Source organism: Eleutherodactylus coqui, chromosome 3 (assembly GCF_035609145.1).
Source record: "Eleutherodactylus coqui strain aEleCoq1 chromosome 3, aEleCoq1.hap1, whole genome shotgun sequence".
Lineage (NCBI taxonomy): Eukaryota > Metazoa > Chordata > Amphibia > Anura > Eleutherodactylidae > Eleutherodactylus > Eleutherodactylus coqui.
This window is the reverse complement of record NC_089839.1, coordinates 160,063,674-160,082,056: the sequence shown is the minus strand read 5'-3', so window position 1 is coordinate 160,082,056 and position 18,383 is coordinate 160,063,674. Positions and strand designations below refer to the sequence as shown.

The 18,383-nt window shown below is 39.1% G+C and overlaps 1 protein-coding gene across 6 annotated transcripts in view; it reads right to left on the bottom strand.

Moving 5' to 3' along the window:
* Positions 1–1,814: 1,814 nt before the first annotated feature.
* Positions 1,815–18,383, bottom strand: part of IQSEC1 (IQ motif and Sec7 domain ArfGEF 1) — a 566,448-nt gene continuing 549,879 nt past the window's right edge. For 5 of the 6 annotated variants that reach the window (XM_066596449.1, XM_066596450.1, XM_066596451.1 and 2 more), the window contains 2 exons: positions 8,042–8,091; positions 1,815–7,202 (listed from right to left, as the gene is read on the bottom strand). In XM_066596449.1, coding sequence (XP_066452546.1) covers positions 6,648–7,202; positions 8,042–8,091 — 605 coding nt within the window. In that variant the 3' untranslated portion in view covers positions 1,815–6,647. The remainder of the gene's footprint in view (positions 7,203–8,041; positions 8,092–18,383) is intronic. The other variant, XM_066596453.1, reaches the window with a different exon arrangement.

Sequence of the window (18,383 nt, the reverse complement as noted above, 5' to 3'; positions counted from 1 at the left end):
CTCTTCTCCATGCTATAGGAGAGAGAGATGTCAGTCAATATTGTGCGAATAGGGAGAGGCTGGTGTAGCCCACCTTTTTGACTCGAAGCTTCGCTCTGAGTTAAAATTCAAAGTGTGTTTATTCTAAAAAGCTGCAGCATTTCAGAATAAGACATACACTGGCCAATGAGCATACCTGTCCTGGGTTCATACTGCTTGTCGTGCAGGCAGCATGAACCTGATGACAGGTTCCCTTTAACCCACTGTAGCGCACAGAGAAATAACAGTATCATGGAAGACAGTGTACAACAGTATTAAACAGTGTAGATGTGATATCAGTAGCTGTATATTATTTACCAGTTAGAAGCAGAGACTCACACATATGTTGCAGCAGCTGTCTCCCTCCTCCTCCCTCTATAGAACTATATGGACAGCATGAGACATCACATCAGCCTCCTCCACTTCATGCCATCTTGTTATCACTGTCCCTAGAGATGGGCATCACTTGGCAACAGGCAGTGAACAGCAAATTACAAGGAAGGCAGACCCCTAGTAGCCAGCAGTTTAGACTTTACTTACCAAAAAATGACATTTTTATGCTGAAAGTGATTTGCACTTTTGCTAGTTATCACAATGGCTATCATATTGACACAAATTGTCTCAAAGTGAGGTGACATTTTAGCACCCGTTACAGATCCTGCACTATTTAAAGAGGTTCTTCAGGACTTTAAAGCAGATCATTCAGCTGAATATGCGGCAGATTTATATTCCGATTAGCCAAAATAGCTGGAAAAAACCTCTTGTGCCGTTTGCCTAATAGGAGCGGTTACAAAATACAGCAGACTCGTAGCTAGGCAATCCTGGACAAACAAATATGGTTGCACTACTTATGTGACTACCTGATGTGCACTGTGCATTATTAGTCTATGATGCTGTTATGACAGGCCAGTGCTGCTCACATTGGCATCACAGGCCAATCAAAGCAGCATGTAGGGTCTTAGACTACCAAGGTATACTAATGCACATCAGGTAGTCATAGAAGCGGTGCGGCCATTTTTTTTTGCAGGACTGGAGGGTCACCTTAGGGATTGTTAAAATGGTTTTCACTCCTCTAAATTTTTTGAGATAAGATGTTTATAAGTGAAAGTTCTTTGCGAATACAATACATAGATATGTGAAATATACTATGTGCAGAAGTTTTCCATCATTTAATCATCACCATGCTAACCATTTTTCCTGCCTCTCATGAGATTATCAATATTACACAGTGCCTATAATTAGCAATCAGAACTGCATATATGACACAGAGACCAAAATGTCCATAACTATGTTTTTTGGTGGAGGGGACTTACTTGAGAATGGGTCTTCACATTACAGGCAACTAAAAGTAATAGTCAACAATTCGGCACCTAATAGTCATAAAGCAATGGCCACCATATGCATCAGGCTGAGAATGTAGGAATTAAAATGTTATCTTAGGCTCATTAAACACTATCTTCAGTGTGCATCAGGTTCCTTTATCCTCAGTTTGCATCAGGTTCCTTTATCTTCAGTGTGCATCACCCATAAACTACCATAGTAAAAAAAAAAGTATACTGGGCACTATACATTTTTTTTTACTGGGAGCTTCTTCATAGAATAATGCAGTTTGCTGAGCTACTCTATGCAGTAATAGGACAACAACCCTGCCAGAAACCACATGAATGGAGGCCATTAGGTGAATGGAGGTCTATGGATTAATTACACTGCAGATGTAGTGTGAATGGTACCTTACTGAGGTCCATTTTACATCAACACATGAGATATCCCAGAAATACATTACGATAGTCACAAAATAACATGGCCATCTTTTATGGTTTATTGATTTAGTCCACATGATCACAGTTATAGTTGTACATCGATAGGGTCTGTTACTACTTACAAACAGAATGCATATTAAAATGAAAGCACTCCTCTCTCCGTATTACTTACAAAATGCAACTTGTGTCCCATCAGATACCAGTCCGTCTAATGGGACTCTAACAGTCTACTCTTGGGAACTAACCCTCTGCTCGTTTTCTACAATGCCAATGTTCTAGTCAGGATTCTAGTAAGAGATAGGTACTGTATGCAACCTCCGTATGACTGCAGACGAAATTGTAATATACACACTATGTACAGTAATCAGTCACCTAGCTCTCACTTGGTCCTAAAGCCGCCATCCACAAATTGTCATCTTGCAGTTAGTTCCTTTTTTTTGAATATATACAAAGCGATCGCTTCTTTATTTGCAGGCAAGAAGTGCAATGATAATTTACAATGAAAACATAACAAATTCATGCGGAACTGCAGGAGACACAGCAAGTCAACAAGTAGAGATTCAATATACATATATGTATAAATATCTGCTGCCAAGTTCAGCTTATATTAAGAAACCAGAGGTCTCCGCTACATGCAGCACCATGGGGAGTGTCATTCTACAATACATGTACAGTATATAATTATCTTGTTATTGTTTACAGTGTACATTTCATTCTTAACTTAAAAAATACATATACAGTATGTGGTCATCCCAGGAAAAAGCGTTCTCATATTGGTCATGTAATATCAGAATGTGATGAATTAAATAAAAACACTATTACATTATTACGGGTGCGCCAGTATTATACAGTAGGTATAGTATTACATAGGAAAGCAGACAATGAATGTGAAATAGAATTTGTGTTTTTACTTATGTGGTGGAAGTGCCAAAATCATTATGTACTATATTATACATTATGCCTTATTATGTTCATGCAATGTGTTGTACCATTTATTTTTCCCATTATTCTAGGTCCTTAAAGGGCTTGTCTGCTCTCTTTTCAACTGCTGACCTATCCTCTGGAAAGGTCATCAGTAGTTGATGGATGGGGGTCTGGCGCTCGGGTTCCCCGTCCATCAGCTGATTGTCTGGCCTACTGTTCTCTCCTGGTCAGGACTGGATGTGACATGCTGATCAGGAGAGAAGCAGGAAGTGAAGTAGCTGCAGGGCACTCCCATTAATTGCAATGGGAGTGAAGCCAGCGCCCAGACTTCCTCTTCTGACGGCTGATGACGACATGACGACATCTGGCCTGCTGAACTGGACAATCAGCTGGACAGTGGTCCCAAGCGGCAAACCCCCGTCCATAAACTACCAGAAGATACATTAGTTGAAAAGAGGGCAGGCAGGGTTTTTCCGCACTATAAAGAAAACAGACGATCAGTTAATAAAAGAACCTATACTCACTCGTCAACTTCCACCCACATCTCCAGTCCCATCTTCCATTCTCCCTGCCTAGTCTATTTACAAGCTGCAGTCAGTCTCTATATAGAAAGTCACAGATAGCCGCTTCCAATCACAGGCCTCAGTGGTGCACCTTATACCACGCACCTTCCAGGGTGACTGCAGCTTGGAAACAGACCTGGGGGTGAGAACTAAAGATGCAGCGCTTGAGCTGCAAGGTTTTTTGGACAGGTAAATCTATACTCTTATTTTTGCGGATAGCCTGGTTTAAATAAATGTGGAAGACCCATTTACTAGCTAGTTATAATTGTAAATTTACACTTTTTAAAAACACTGTCAGAATCTAATATCAACATTTCCCAACAAAATTTGCAGTAGCGGAGCTGCAGCATCAGACAGGGCAATCCGGTTGCCAAGACTCAGCAGGAACAACCTTAGGTGCCAGACCACCATGTCTACATCCCTTACACCAACTGCAAATTTCGGTGGCAGATGTGGTTATAAGATCCTGACCGTGGTACTTTAAAAGTATAATATAACTATTTATTAGGGAGGTCTTTAAACTACTTAAAAAGATAGTTGTAGGTAAACATGGCTGGCCGAGGGTTATCAAACTGTAGTGCAGACACATTTGGTTGTCCACACAGCACCAGCGTTCCTGGATCAAACAATTGAGACATGAAGATGACCAATGACCATCAGCCCACACTGCTGGTCTATGGATTTCTGGTATAGTGTGTAATATTAGCATTCTCCATATACAAGTAGTGTGCTTTTGAACACATATAGAAAAATAAAAGTGTCTATGCTAACGAAACCCCACACTAGCTTTGTGCCATTAATGATTACTTTTTGCCTTACTAACGTAACACAAATCTTCTACTGGACAACATGAAGACTTGGAGTAGGAAAGTGTTAAAATGAATCATAATTAACAATACAATCAATATGCTAAGCCATCTCTTTCCTGGAATAACATATAAATTACAGATAATTTCTACTATAAAGTACAGAGGTAAGAAGGGAAGGCTACATATTGTAATATGTTATCACCTTACCTCGGCTAATATGAACAATAATACTGATATATTCTGCAAATATACACTATTTAGAATGTAGCATCAGAATATTTACTATAGATGACATGCAAAACCGGTGTTTTTGCCTTGCTAGTTAGTTCTATAGCCTGTGAGGAACAGAACTGAGCCTTTGAAGTGAATGGGAGCTGTGAATTAAAACAAAGAGGGCAACTTTGGATTATTCAGACCTCTGCAGTGTACAAGGTGATGTGATAACCTGCATTGAATGGCCTCTACAGGGAACAAGCAGTTAATGATTTGCATGTAGTAATTCTATCGACTAGAGTGATGTAGGCAAGAATATTCTAGATCTGGTAAGAAACTGAAAGCGTGTAATTATGGAGTTACTCTGTAGACAATTATCAACCAGTCAATCTTTGTTTTTATTTGGTTTATTGGACGCTATGGGCAACACATTGATTACTCCCTTCTCTACGCAGCCTACAATAATATGTTCTCTCCTTGAGGGACCAGACTTTGTCCTCTATGAACAGTCCCTACTCCGTAAGGAACTGATGATCACTCTCTAATCTCCAGTGAGGGGCCTTATCTCTCTTATTACATAGTTTTCAAGATTTCAAAAAGGTGTTTTCAAAAAGGATATTTACTATTGTTTATGGGTCTCATTATATATGCAAGATATTAACCCTAACCATCAGGCAAAAACCAGGAGACTTTTGGTGCATTTTAAACAATTGCAGTCATTAAATGTTGATAACAATCTGGTTTATTCTTAAAATCCTCGGAACATTCCTTGGAAACCAAGTTGTCAGCTATGGTTTCCTACAGAATTAAGAAACAGTTTCTGCCCCTCACAATAGCATTGTATAGACTAGAAGGCACAGTCTCTGCTTCTCACAGGAACAGAAATTAGGCCCAAACTGTTGCATGAGTTAACTATTTAATGGCAGGGAGCTCAGCAATCTACATGTCAGCCATATGTTGCTAGTTCCTCTGAAAGCTCTATGATCTTGTTGGTCAATGGAGAGTTATAAAGACGGTTTAGATCCTGCTGGTATCGATAAAATCTCTGAAATGGACAAGGTGCAGAGTAGAACTCCATTAATTCAGTTGCTCCTGTCATCACAGTGAAACATATCATTTGGATACAGTTGGTTTGTAATGTAAATATCCTGGGAAATATGTCTATATACAATGAACTCCTGGGGCCACAGTGAAATGTGAGAAAAGAATCGAGATGACATCAAGCAACTCTGGACAGAGGTAATCATACGTGTGATGGGTGACCTAGAGAAGAGCAGACACTCTTAGGAACTGAGATCTGCAGCGTTGGTGGAATAAAACATTATACTGAAATCTCCTTTCAGTAGCACTTGCCAATTGAAAACAAGACAACTTAGAAAAAAAAAAAAAAAAAAGAATGAAAAACACTGCTAAAAAAGTCTGAAAATACATTCTCTGCTATAAAAAGGTTTCAAATGTTTCGCTCGTAGTTTCAAAATCAAAATGAACGGTGACAGCAAGACACTGTGGACAATGGAGAGAGGGTCCATGAATGCTGTATTATGCGAGCACAAGAAACACACATCTAGTTTTATGTGTTTACAAATCGTATGTATATATATTTATATATATATGTATATAAAAAGGTAGGTAATGAAAATTCACAGTTCTTACAGCCGTTAAAGTGTCCGAGAATTGGTATGGTCAATGGTCAGTTACTCTATAAACTGCAGGGGTTCCTCCACTAGCTCCTTTACCTGGAATAAGACAGCATAATACTGATCTGTAATAGTTTTTTTGTGTGATTTTTGTATTTTTTTTTTATCTTTTACAATAAGAATAATTTATCCTTTCTACAAGCGAAGTGTAGCAAGGACAAATGCAGAAACTGTTATGATAATTGGCACATATTAATACGGATTGCTTGGTTTTAGGAAAATACTGTAACCTCTTCATATATTTACTTGTCCTACAAACTAGATGAAGTGAAAATGCTCGTGAGTCAATATTGCTAGAATTGAAAGTAAATTTAAATATTTGTTTTTCAAGTACAATAATTTAAGGTACTAATGTGTACACTCACGCAATAGATTAATAAGATGCTAAATGTATCTGTGTACACACACGCAGTATAACTAGAGTATTAGCTAAGTAGTATTATGAACCTGGCCAGTGCTTAGAGTATTTTCCTTATTGTTTATGCAGCTACTAGGCCGTTCTTCCATTGATTTGCTACTTCTATATACTGTAATTAAATAATAAATAATGCTCCTATTAGCATGTCAGAGTATTCATTGCTGTCACACTTAAGGAGATCATTCTTACTACCTCTGAATCTTTATTCCCCCTGCTGGAAGTTCTGTTAGAATGATACCGTACATCTAAACTATTGTGCTAATTCCACTGTGTTTAGGTTTCGTGCTTGTGGACGAAGAAGGGACCTGCTGAGTGTGATGGTGCTGTGCATGCTGGGAATGTGCAGAGTGCCCAGAGTGAGGCAATGGTTGGTGGCTGGAGTGAGTGTGTTGTGCATGAGGGTGCTGAATGTACGATGCATGGGAAGAATGCTGCCCGTGTGGGTGGTACTGATGTGGTTGGATGTGCTGTGGAGGGTGGTAATGATGATGATGGTGATACGGCGGTGGGTTCTGTGGCATGTGGCAGTACTGTGAATGTTGTGCGTGTACTTGTGCCTGTGTTTGCCCCTCAGCTTGGGCCGAGTGATGACTTGTTGGATGTTGTTGATGGGAAATCAACGTAGGATGCTGCTGTTGCATTTGTCCAGCTACGAGATGGCCTTGGGAAGATGGCTTCCCCCTCTTACTACCAAATAAAGAACCTAGGAGGGAGGAAGAGTTAGGTAAGCTTTGACGAGAGGCACATTCCCGACTTGAGGTGGCTCGTCTACGCATGTGAGGACTGCTAATGATGGACCCCTGAAAAGGAAGCATAGAGAATACAATTACACAATTTGCAGCGGTCTATTAGTATTATAAAGAAATACACTCACCACTACAACAAGCTACATATCTAATCTAACACCCACTGAATTGTCACACTCATCTTAAATAGCTCTTGTAAAAAAAAAACTCAACCAAACATTGTACTTTTTACCATAATACTGCAGCTATCTACTGGATCACTAAACTAGCTATAGAGGAGAGCTATTCCTATATGTGCTAGGTCTAGGCCTGGGCTTAAAGGGACGGGCATTAGGTGGTCATGGGACACAAATTATTGGAGGTGAACACACAGAGATAGGTGGCTGAGCACATGATCAGTGTAATTTAATGGTTTCAAGATGAATGAAATCTCATGAAATCCACATTGGAGTAATTATTATATTGACTTTGTTTTCTGTCTACCTGAGTACAATCTCTGCTTCCCTGTCAATATTCTTGATTAATTAACAGTGTTGTCAAAATAATCATCAAGCTAACAGTTATAAGCAAGAGACAGTCAAGAGCTTCATTAGAAGTATAAGATAGTAAGGAAAGAGTGTTAGCAGCCAGTTAGTGGTCCAGGGCCACAGTGAGAAGGAAGCAGACAGTCATGTGTTGGTGGAGTCATGCTTCAAATAGCTAGTAGGATTACGAGGAGCCAGGAGCATCCTCACAAATCTTAAGTGTTGGTCTGTTTTGGCTTGGAATATACAGAGTGAGAATCCCAGGCATGCAATATCTGAGGCAAGCAGAATACAGAGGAACAAAAAAAGTGTTCAAGTGAAAGGAAAGGTTTCAAATGCATATCACATCCAGCTAGGCATCCTACTTACTTCCATATTGCTGTCTAGCGATCCTGCACTGCTGCGCCGCCCACGCTTGCCTGCCCAGGACATGCAATACCATAGATTAGATATCGACACAAGATCTGGGTAATACAAGTCTTCCCCTAGCTGACAACCTACTCATTTTATTCACTAAGCAATCAAAGCTGACATAGATGTTCTCCTAGCTGTGTCTGAGGAACATGGCCGTATACTGTACTTCTCTAGAGGTGTGATGCCACAAAACGTGGGGTCTGCCCGTTATTCAGCAGTGCTGAAGTAGACAAACCATACTGTTACTGAATGCCATCTTCCAGAATGCTTTGCCAGGTTATGCAAGCTCTCAAGAAGATTTGACATAGTATACTGGAAGCTGTTCTTATAGGTGGAAGGTTACGGGATAACCAAAACTTTATTGGTGCCTATGGGGTAAGGCCTTGTGGCATAAGACCATCTAGAAAATAGGATGCATAATAATCAAATTGAATAAAAAGGCCATAATGAAGACCCAATTAGATAATTTAAATTATCATAATTACACAGGAAAAGGATGCCACATCCCTCACTCTGCAATCTGAATGATTCACTTTTATTTCTAGGACTCGTTAGACAAGTATCTGGTACTGACTATAGTCAAGATAGAAATTCTGACATTCTCAGGTTGCAGCAGATTAACTTTGTGGTGATAAGATGATTGTTACACATTGAGATCTATTAGAATATGAGAAATGACACGTCTGGTTGTGATCTAGTATCTCTACATCAGCAAAATAGGAGCTACGAACACAGTCCAGGACCTGGGCTATGGGTAAGGCGGCTAAGCTACAGGTGCTAACACATAGTAGCTTACTTGCACGGAATTTGCCGTTTCTGAACAAGAACATAAAAGCTGCAAAATGACACTGGATGATTAGTGATGCAATGAATGGAAATGAAACATTTTTCTCATAAACAATATTTGTAGCTCTAAGGTTCAGTCTTTGCACTACAGGAGGAGATTTTAGATCTAGTTGCCTTGAAATGAAGAGGGTAATATCAACGTGCATTTCTGCGTCAAAACGAAGAGCTAGTGTTATGGTTGTGGCTTCATATAGTGTAGCCAATAGAAAGTTGGAAGTTTAATATTAGATAAAATGTGAATGATATATATATTAGGGAAATATGAATAATCCTATTGATAAAATAACACAACACTATAATGTTATGCAAATTTCAGATTTCAAAGAAAATCTGTCATGATGGGATACTTGTTACATTAATGACCAGCTATGTATCGGACATCCAGATCTTTTTCTGCACAGTATGGGCATATAAATAACAGATATTCTAATGGAACAGCTAAATGGAGTTGTCCCATACAGACGACCATTGCCTATAGCCTCATTGGGCATATGGGAGTCACAGAATGATTCCTTGCTTGGACCCCCTGTGAGCCAGAAACGAGAGCTGCTAACAAGCAGTGGCTCTATAGTGAACTTGAGTCATCCATGTATTACACAGATGACCATTTATTTGAATAGCTGCATGCAATATTACAATTGCCCTATAGCGGCAACTGCATGGATAAAAAGTAGCCGACCCCAGCAAAGTTAACTATTTGTTGACGTTCTCTGGAGCCAGTGGTTCTGAGAGGGGTTGTTTATAATAAGACAACCCCTTTAAAAGGGAACCCATAACCTCCGAATAGCATCATAAACCAAGCTATGGTGCTGTTCAGAGAGGTGATGGTTAGCTAGGGAATGTATTTTTAATGCTCACTCATACCCTTGTACCACTGGTAAAATCCACTCATGGTCCAAAAATCCAACTCCTTTCAGACCTTTGTGCATGTGCACTCCCATAAACTTGTTTAGGAGAGTGCATGCACAGTGCGGAAAGCAGGCTTGTAAAAAAAAAAAATAAATAAAGACATCCCCCATCACCTCCCTGAACAGCACCATAACTGTGAGGTTCCTTTTAAAAAGTTGGTCTTTTAAGGAGATTTGTTTTACTTTACCTGCGCATGAATCCAAGCAGGTGAAGAAAACAAATGTTAAACAGCTTAATAGGTGTTAGGCCATATTGATACTACAATGGTAAAAGCACAAGAGGTCAAAATATTCCCAAGTCACAGTGCAGCATACTTCATTAATAAATGTGTCCAGCAATAATGGATCACATATATTATAGCTTAGTTTACACAATTGTTGCACAAATATAACAAAGCTGAAGAAAGACACAAGTCCTAATAGCATTTTCTAAATTCTAATCACTCGTAATTTTATAATTTTCTCTTTGACGAACTTTAAGGACCAGTGTAATATGCTAGTGCAAGGCTTAAAGAGGTGGCGCATGACTCTGACCTTTTTATTGGCGCCCCTGTGTAATGCACTGCCCCCTCAGATCCTGTATCGGGCTTAATACAGTATCAGTTTTGTCATGTTTCTTAGTGAAACATTTAAGAATTGCTGTAGTGATAGCTACTAAACACACAACCACCAATAGCTATGATCTGTTTTACTACTAGTTATTAGCAAACTCAATTCCTGAAAAACAACCAAAAACATTGATGCTTTCACTACATAGACAACAGTATCTTTTTAGGTGCTTACCAAAAACGATGAACTACATTTTTCTAATCACTAGGAACATTACATGATTATTACAGTTTTATCATTTACTTAAGCATCTTCCATGTACAGCACCTTTACTTCCTCTCAATACAGTAATTCTGGACACACCACAGAATCTATAGGGTGGATTAAATGTAGTCTCCCTAATCCTGTCCTAGAGATACCCCACCAACCAGTTCTCACATATGAGAAGACGTCTATTGGACTTTTTCAGGGTAATGGTCTATTCAGTCAAGGGTCTACTATTTTTAAATATGTATGAAAAAGAAGTAAAATACTTGTACTGACTGATGGTAGTATCTCCAGGGTGGACCATGGAAAAGTAGCCACCTCCGAAGCCAGTAACATGCCCTTATGAAAGCGGTGTAAAAGAAAATCTGTCTTTGTTACCCATAACAACCAATAACAGTGCAACTTTCATTTTACGGCAGCAGTATAAAAGATGAAAGCTGCGCTGTGATTGGTTACTATGGACAACAAAGACAAATTTTCTTTTAGACAGCTTTTATAAATCTGCCTCATAGTGTCTGTCCTTCCTGCAATGGCGAGTATTTATTGTGCAAGACTGTGTGTGAAGCGGATTAATTAAGGAAAACACAAGAAACCAACCCAGGTACAAACCACCTAATAAATGATGTATTCAAAGCCTGGTTCAGAAATGGCACCAAAATGGGTCTGTGGCAAACATGAAGAAACAGTGACCTCTAAACATCCAAAGTCATCCATGACATTCCACAGTAGATTGCAAATTGCCCTAGAAAAACAACTCCGAGACGGTCCCAGCAAGTTGGTGTATCCCGAACGACGTGTCAGCGAATGCTGAAATTTCTGAATCCATACCAAACATGTGTGCCAGAACTGAGAGAGCTTGAGAAAGCCAAATGTGTAAATGACTAAGCACAATTGCACTAGGATTGCTAGAGGATTTTTGGACCCATGGCTGTACATCATGTACATCATTGGATAAACTCTAGAAAAACATCACAAACACTAGCAGCATCATTGTTGAAGAGATGCAGGCAGTATCAGCCAACGTGTTGAGATGTGTCCACAGATGCATGCAAGTGAATTGGTCCACTTCCAGCAACTGTTGTAACAGTTGTGTAAATCAATAAAGGTTTGGAAATAAAAAAACAATCCATTTGCTCGTTCTTCCTGTTGCAGTATTGTCAGAGGTGGCCTACTTTTCCATGGTCTATCCTCCTATAAGAAATAAATTCTAATTTGTACAATAAATCTAGTTTTGGCAATTGGATAGAAATATAAATACTATTATTTCATTAGAGGTAGCTGGGGCCAGAATAAGAGACTATAAATGGGTGTTGTATATGAGCAACATAATGTGCAGCTACATGTAAAACAAAAGGATGAAGAGACGGTGCCAAGAATACAAAAAAAATAAAAATAAAACTTACTAAATATTCTGACTGAGATACATCAAGAACAGTCATGGTCCATAGTACGGAACAAACCACAGTACAGAACTAATTTGCTTTCTAATCCAAGTCTCATTCCTGTTCCAGTAACACAAGACCCTGTCCAAGTCCCCCGGCCAACTACCAGCACAATAATTGGATGCAAATCAAAAATCATAGACCTGAAACCTTCATGTCTTACATAAACATGTATAAGACATTTGTAATTAAAGCCTAAAGCTGCTCAAATCCTGAGAATTCTGTTGACTGTAGTCAAGTCCCATATCACATTGTGCACTCATAGGGATTGAGGAAGCTGAGATATATGGAGATATTTTGGAAAAGGTCCTCACATTGCAAAGCTCCTTTCGTGGGGCCTGTACCACGGAGGTCTAAAGGGAGGCGCTACAAAGCAATGCCACAGCTTTGTGGATCATTATGATTGTAACATAGAGAAAAGGGATATTGGTTTCAATTGCAATAACAAAGTAATTTCAGGTCTTTAGTGGATTTATTTCATTGTACAACATACTGTATTATACTGCATATTGCACAGTATAAGAATATGGATTACTGGAAACATTCCAATTATTCATAACACATAGCCTCTAGCATCCAGGTTCTCAACTGTGGTAGGAGTACCCCAGGGAGTACGTAAAATATCTTTAAGGGGTTCTTACACTGTCCTCATGCTGTGCTTGTAATATACAGTACAGTGTATGAGGATTAGCCTTGGGGGTATTTTGATGTAGTTTGATTTATGAATATACGTAAAGAAAAATGACCCAAGAATAACGGACAGGTCTACTATAATCGACAGGCATCTTACAAACGACCCATCACGTGGACTGTCAGCTTGTGTATTTTGCTCAAAGAATTAACGAAAACCTCATGCTTATCCTTTTAGCAAGACACAGACTTGCCTTGTGATGTTGGGGATAATATGGTGTGAGTAACTTGTGTGGACAGCCATCTGATCTAATAGCATGGGTATGACCAATAGATTGCTGGTTGATATGGTGCACCAAACATAACCATGTGACTGTCCTTCATGGTGTGTAAATTGTGTACAATTGGTGAGCAACCACCTTTGTCCTCTACTTTCTGTGAGAATGGCCGTTCATTAGTATTTTACACCTATATGCATTTTGTTGGAAACTTGTATTTAACCGACATTCAGTTGTACGAATTGACCCACCGAAGATACAAATTAGGAAAGGGTGCAAACTGCCCTTTCTTAATACAACAAGACCACATCTTCATCTATAATTTAATCATACTCTAACTAATGAGGAAGAAGAATTGAAGTCTCTGCAAATCAGTAGTTCTCCATCCTCTACATGGTGCTGAGGACGAAGATTTGAAATCCTGTTTTACGGAGATATAATATAGGGAGCACCTTAGTGGAAACCACCACTACACCAGCTGTTTGGGAATACAGACATAATTTGAATCTCCGGGACCCCAGTCAAAGATTTGTAACAGGGACCCCTAATGTACAATGTATCATTTGTTTGATTGGTGTTTGCTTGTGCCAAAGAGAGGCCTTTGGGCTATCTCATACCAGGGCCGGGTGCAACTGATATCTGTGCACCCCTTACAGCTATGTCCCTGCTTAAAGGGAACCTTTCAGAATAAACACAGTTTGAAGTTAGACTCAGAACGGAGCTGGCCCACTTCTTTGACTTGAAGCTCCATTCCTAGTCAAACTTCAAAGTGTGTTTATTCTGAAACACCGCAGCACTTCAGAATAACACATACTTGAGGCAATGGGCGTACTTGTCCCAGGTTCATGCTGTCCATTGTTCGAGCGGCATCAGCTCGTTGACAGGTTCCTTTTAAGAGCCTCTGCTCTCTAGTAAATTATGTAAAATTGTAATTCAAACTACTTTATCCCAATACTGGCCAGTCCTGTCCAGGTCTCAGGGCCTCAATCATACAGGTTTGTGTGTTTCTCTTGGCCTAGGAAATGTTCATACTATGTGAGTTTTGCATGCTGCCATCCCTTTTACTGAAAAGCCTGAGCGTAGATTGGATCAAGACTCTATAATCCAGTGTTACAACCTATTTGCTTTTCTTAGAACAGTACCACTCTTTTTAGGTTGACATTATCTACATATAATGAAAGTATATATATTATATATATCACACGTACGGCTTATTTTCATATTTGAGATATCTACTAATAAATAGCAAAACCACAAAATAGTTCATGCCCAATGAATTTCCCGATGAGATACGGACAATCCAATTACTGCAACAAGACATTAATAGTTTTATGATCTCTTTAATGGAAGACGTAAAAATGCTTACAAAAATGAAAAAAAAAACATTAAAAATCAAATCACCACTTTCAGTTTCTAATCTTCTCTCGAAAAATAAGATCTTATTGACTTTAATAAATGAAGCACGCAAGTGTCTTGTTGGGTTTTGTCCTCTGTACTGAAGGCTCGGTAAGTCTGGAGGCCAAAGCCTTGATGACTGAAATTACTAGGGGGGGGGGGAGGAGGAAGCATACTGGGAAGGATTTACAAAGCTAAATGCACCCCAATATTAGTTTAACTTCCACCAAAAAAGTGCCCTACATGCTTCACACCATATTTAGAATGTGTTTTGGATACTTTTGTGCCGTATTAGACAAAGGGGTGTGGCTTACCAGTAAGGGGCACAGTTTACTGGAAAATAGGCATGGCTTAAATGTGGCATCATGTACCATAATTAATTATATTACAAAAACACTTGCATAAACCAAGCCAACCAATATGTGGTGTAAAAACAGAGTGCCACATTTATAATACAGCATGAGCTGCTGTGATAAATAGAACACATTTTCAGACTTTCTAATCTAGGTTTACACTGTCTAAGCATTAGACAGGATTAGTAAATCTGTCCTATTGTATTTGGAAACTTTCTTAAGGCCCTTTTATGTGGAACGATTATCGTTCAAAAAAATCATTCAAATTAGCAAACGTGAACAAGACACAGTTGAGAAGTTCCCCAGCCTTCAGTTTCTCTAGGCCATCACATAGTGGCCACACAATTTTCGAAAACTATCCAGTGGAGGACATCAAGACATCTACTTGTATCCATGTTTTTTTGAAAATTTTATAACACAGAAGTGAAACATCCCTAGTGTAAGAATACAGAATATTAGGTTGTAAGACATAATGCACAACCTCTTGTTAGTCTTTTGGAAGATATTATTTCATGCTCCACACATTATATTGTAAATATTGTTATTTTAGGTCATGTTTGAGAACAAACGTATTGGTTGATGACCTTCTACATTATCCATGCATGCACTGCACTTCAATAGTCAAAAATAGGGAAGCTGTTATAGATGTAGCAGCCATTAACATCACTGGTGCATTGTGATAACTTGACATTTGATAACCTATGTACAGTATACTATAATGCTGTGAATTGAGTTAACATTTGCTACATCTGTACATGTGTATCTTCTTCGAATGACAGTGAGAAATGAATGACATATCCTATAAAACAGATTAATAAATCTGAATTTCAAAAGGAAGTTTGCAAAAAATATATTTTGTTCACATCTACCTAATTCTGCCATGAGTAGTTGCCATTGGGGACCCACTAGTTCGGTAACATCTAAACTCAACTTCATTAAAAGATTGTTGGTCTCCAGGCAAAATAAATGCATTAATTAATTGATTGGATTAATTAACTAAAGGTTTCCTTCCATTTGGAGGGATGTTCAGAATAAAGATTATGGCAATATTTTAAAAGAGGGAGTAATCTTTTTCTAGTAATGGGGCTGCATGGAGAAAAGAGGTTCATATTCAGAGAGTATTCTCCATGTGTCCATCATCAGAACATGACTCTGATATTTGGCAGTCTGTTGGTGACCATCATTAGATTCTCTATAATATGCTTAAAGGCGTTTTATGGGCAGAAACTACTGATGACCGATCCTTAGAATTGGTCAATAGTTAATCACTGGGGACCTGCCGCTCAGGATTCTTGGCAATGAGCTGATCGCCGACCCGCTGGCAGTGCAGTGAGCCGGACATGCGTCAAAGTAGACAGGAATGGAAGTGCTGAACTGGCTTCACCCACATTGAAATAATTTGGGAGCTGATGCTTGCTATTACACTTCGAGCACTTCTGCTTCAGACATTTGGAATGGATGTGGAGGGGTAATAGCTGCTTCAGCTCTCATTGATTACAACAGGAATGAAGCCAGTGAAGGCACTTCCGCTCCCGTTCCCTATAACGTAAATTGGGTCTGCTGCACTGACAGCGGGCCACGTGATCAGCTCATCACTGGTGATCCCAAGTGGCAGGTCCCCAGCAATTAACTTTTGATGAACTATCCTGAGGATAGGATATCAATAGTTTTTACCCAGGAAAGCTGTATAAGTATATTGGGCAAGCAAAAATTCCCACTTTTAATCAGAAATTTCAATAATAATACTGCACTGGGAATGGCTAATGAACCAGTTTGCAAAAATATTCTGCAAAGTATCTGTAAACAAAAAGCCGTTCGATATTACACACTTTGGAAGTAGTGGCTGAGTGATTACGTACAATGTAAATGTATTCATGTGAATGTCCTGTAGGTTGATGGGAAGAGTTTAAACAGGTACTGTATAAGTGGTAAACTTTATTAGGAAAATCATACTTAAGGGTACTTTACACATGGTGATTATTGCCCGAATTCTCGCTAGAAACAGTGAATGTTGGCGATCATCATCCCGTGTACACACGGCCACTAACAGGGTACTGAGCGAGAAATCACTCATTTTCATCAAAACTAAAAACCAAACAACTATCGGCCCATGTAGTCAGGCGCCACTCAATGTTTGAGTGACTCTTGTTTACCGTGAATGCAGGCGGGTGGACCGGAGTTTTCCTGACCTGCTTCGCCTCCATTCACTTGAGCAACTTTAATTCCCGCGTAAGCACAGGAGTGATACTTGAGCAGCAGCCTGCGAGGCTGCTGTTGGGGGGCTTTTGCGCCGACAATCGTCCCATGCACAGGGACCTTTAGGCAATTGCTACTAAATTTAGTAAAAAGTCAACAAGACGTAGGGGAAGATGGGAAGCAACTTTGTATGTACTGTTAATTACAGGTAATGTTAGCAATAAAGCACATAGAAATGCAGAGCTGAGGGGGAAGGGATGGATGACTAGAATTTATAAAATAACCATATTTAGGTGACTATGCAATAACATCTGATATGAAGCAGACTATTGTGTAATGGTAGGAGATACTGTACACAGAGTAAAAAAAAATAGACTGTATAAAGGGAATTGAGCTTGCAAGAAAATGTGTTTTGGTGGAAAGGAGTTCTGCAATAACATGGCATAGAAACATGGAGAAAGTGGTTATAAGCTATACTGCAACTCAAACAGACTTCACTTAACTGGATATATAGAACTGGATATATATTCCTTCTATAAATATTTCCTAGTACGTTCTCATTTCACTTTGAGGGTAAACACTCCTCAGTAACTCAGTAAACAAAACTTTGTAAAACCAGTCTTTAAGGTGATTTTGAAAGTGATAGGGATATATAAAATGGAATATAAAATACGTAAGAGAGTTATATCATGAAAGTAAACAGTGTTATGAGTTATTGGAGGGAAAAGGAACCATGGATGGTGTTTGGTTAAATGGGGGCAAAGGAGTGGATGATGGTGAAGAGTGTAGAGTATGGTGAGATTGCGTGTGTGAGAACAGGTAAAGTGATGGTAGTACTGGATGGGCAGTATAGATTGGTACACAATGATTTATGCAAAAAAAAGAAGAAGGATGATATACTGTAAAATTAGTGGTTGTAAAGTCACGGCTTGGAAGTCTAGTGGTCTTATCTCCTCAAATATACCACACTTTAGATTGGTAAATACTAGGCGCAAAATCAAAGAATCTAATTCGTTTTAGTACTACATTCAAGGTACTTTCCAGCTCACAAGGCAAAGGCAAGCCGCAAGGATATCATCCAAGTAAAAGAAGCTGTAATTTAAAACAGGGCTACTCAGGGCCACTGTGTCTCAAATCACCCTAATAAAAATAGTAATTTGGGAGTTTTCTTTTACAGTTATAGCTCTGTGTGCAAGGTTATACTTTTATCTAGGTTACATGGCTTAATATGTACCATTACGAAGTTGTATATTGTACTGCTATCCTGGTGATAGGTCTAAGCCAGCAGTTTACTGTTGAGAACAGAATACTAATGCTGATACAAGATAGTGGTCCAATTTCTTCTTTAGTCTTGTTTTAACAGACCCTGATGATAAGTAGCTCAATGTCAGTCTGCCGCATTAAGAATCGTTTCAGATGGTAAGGCTAAAAGA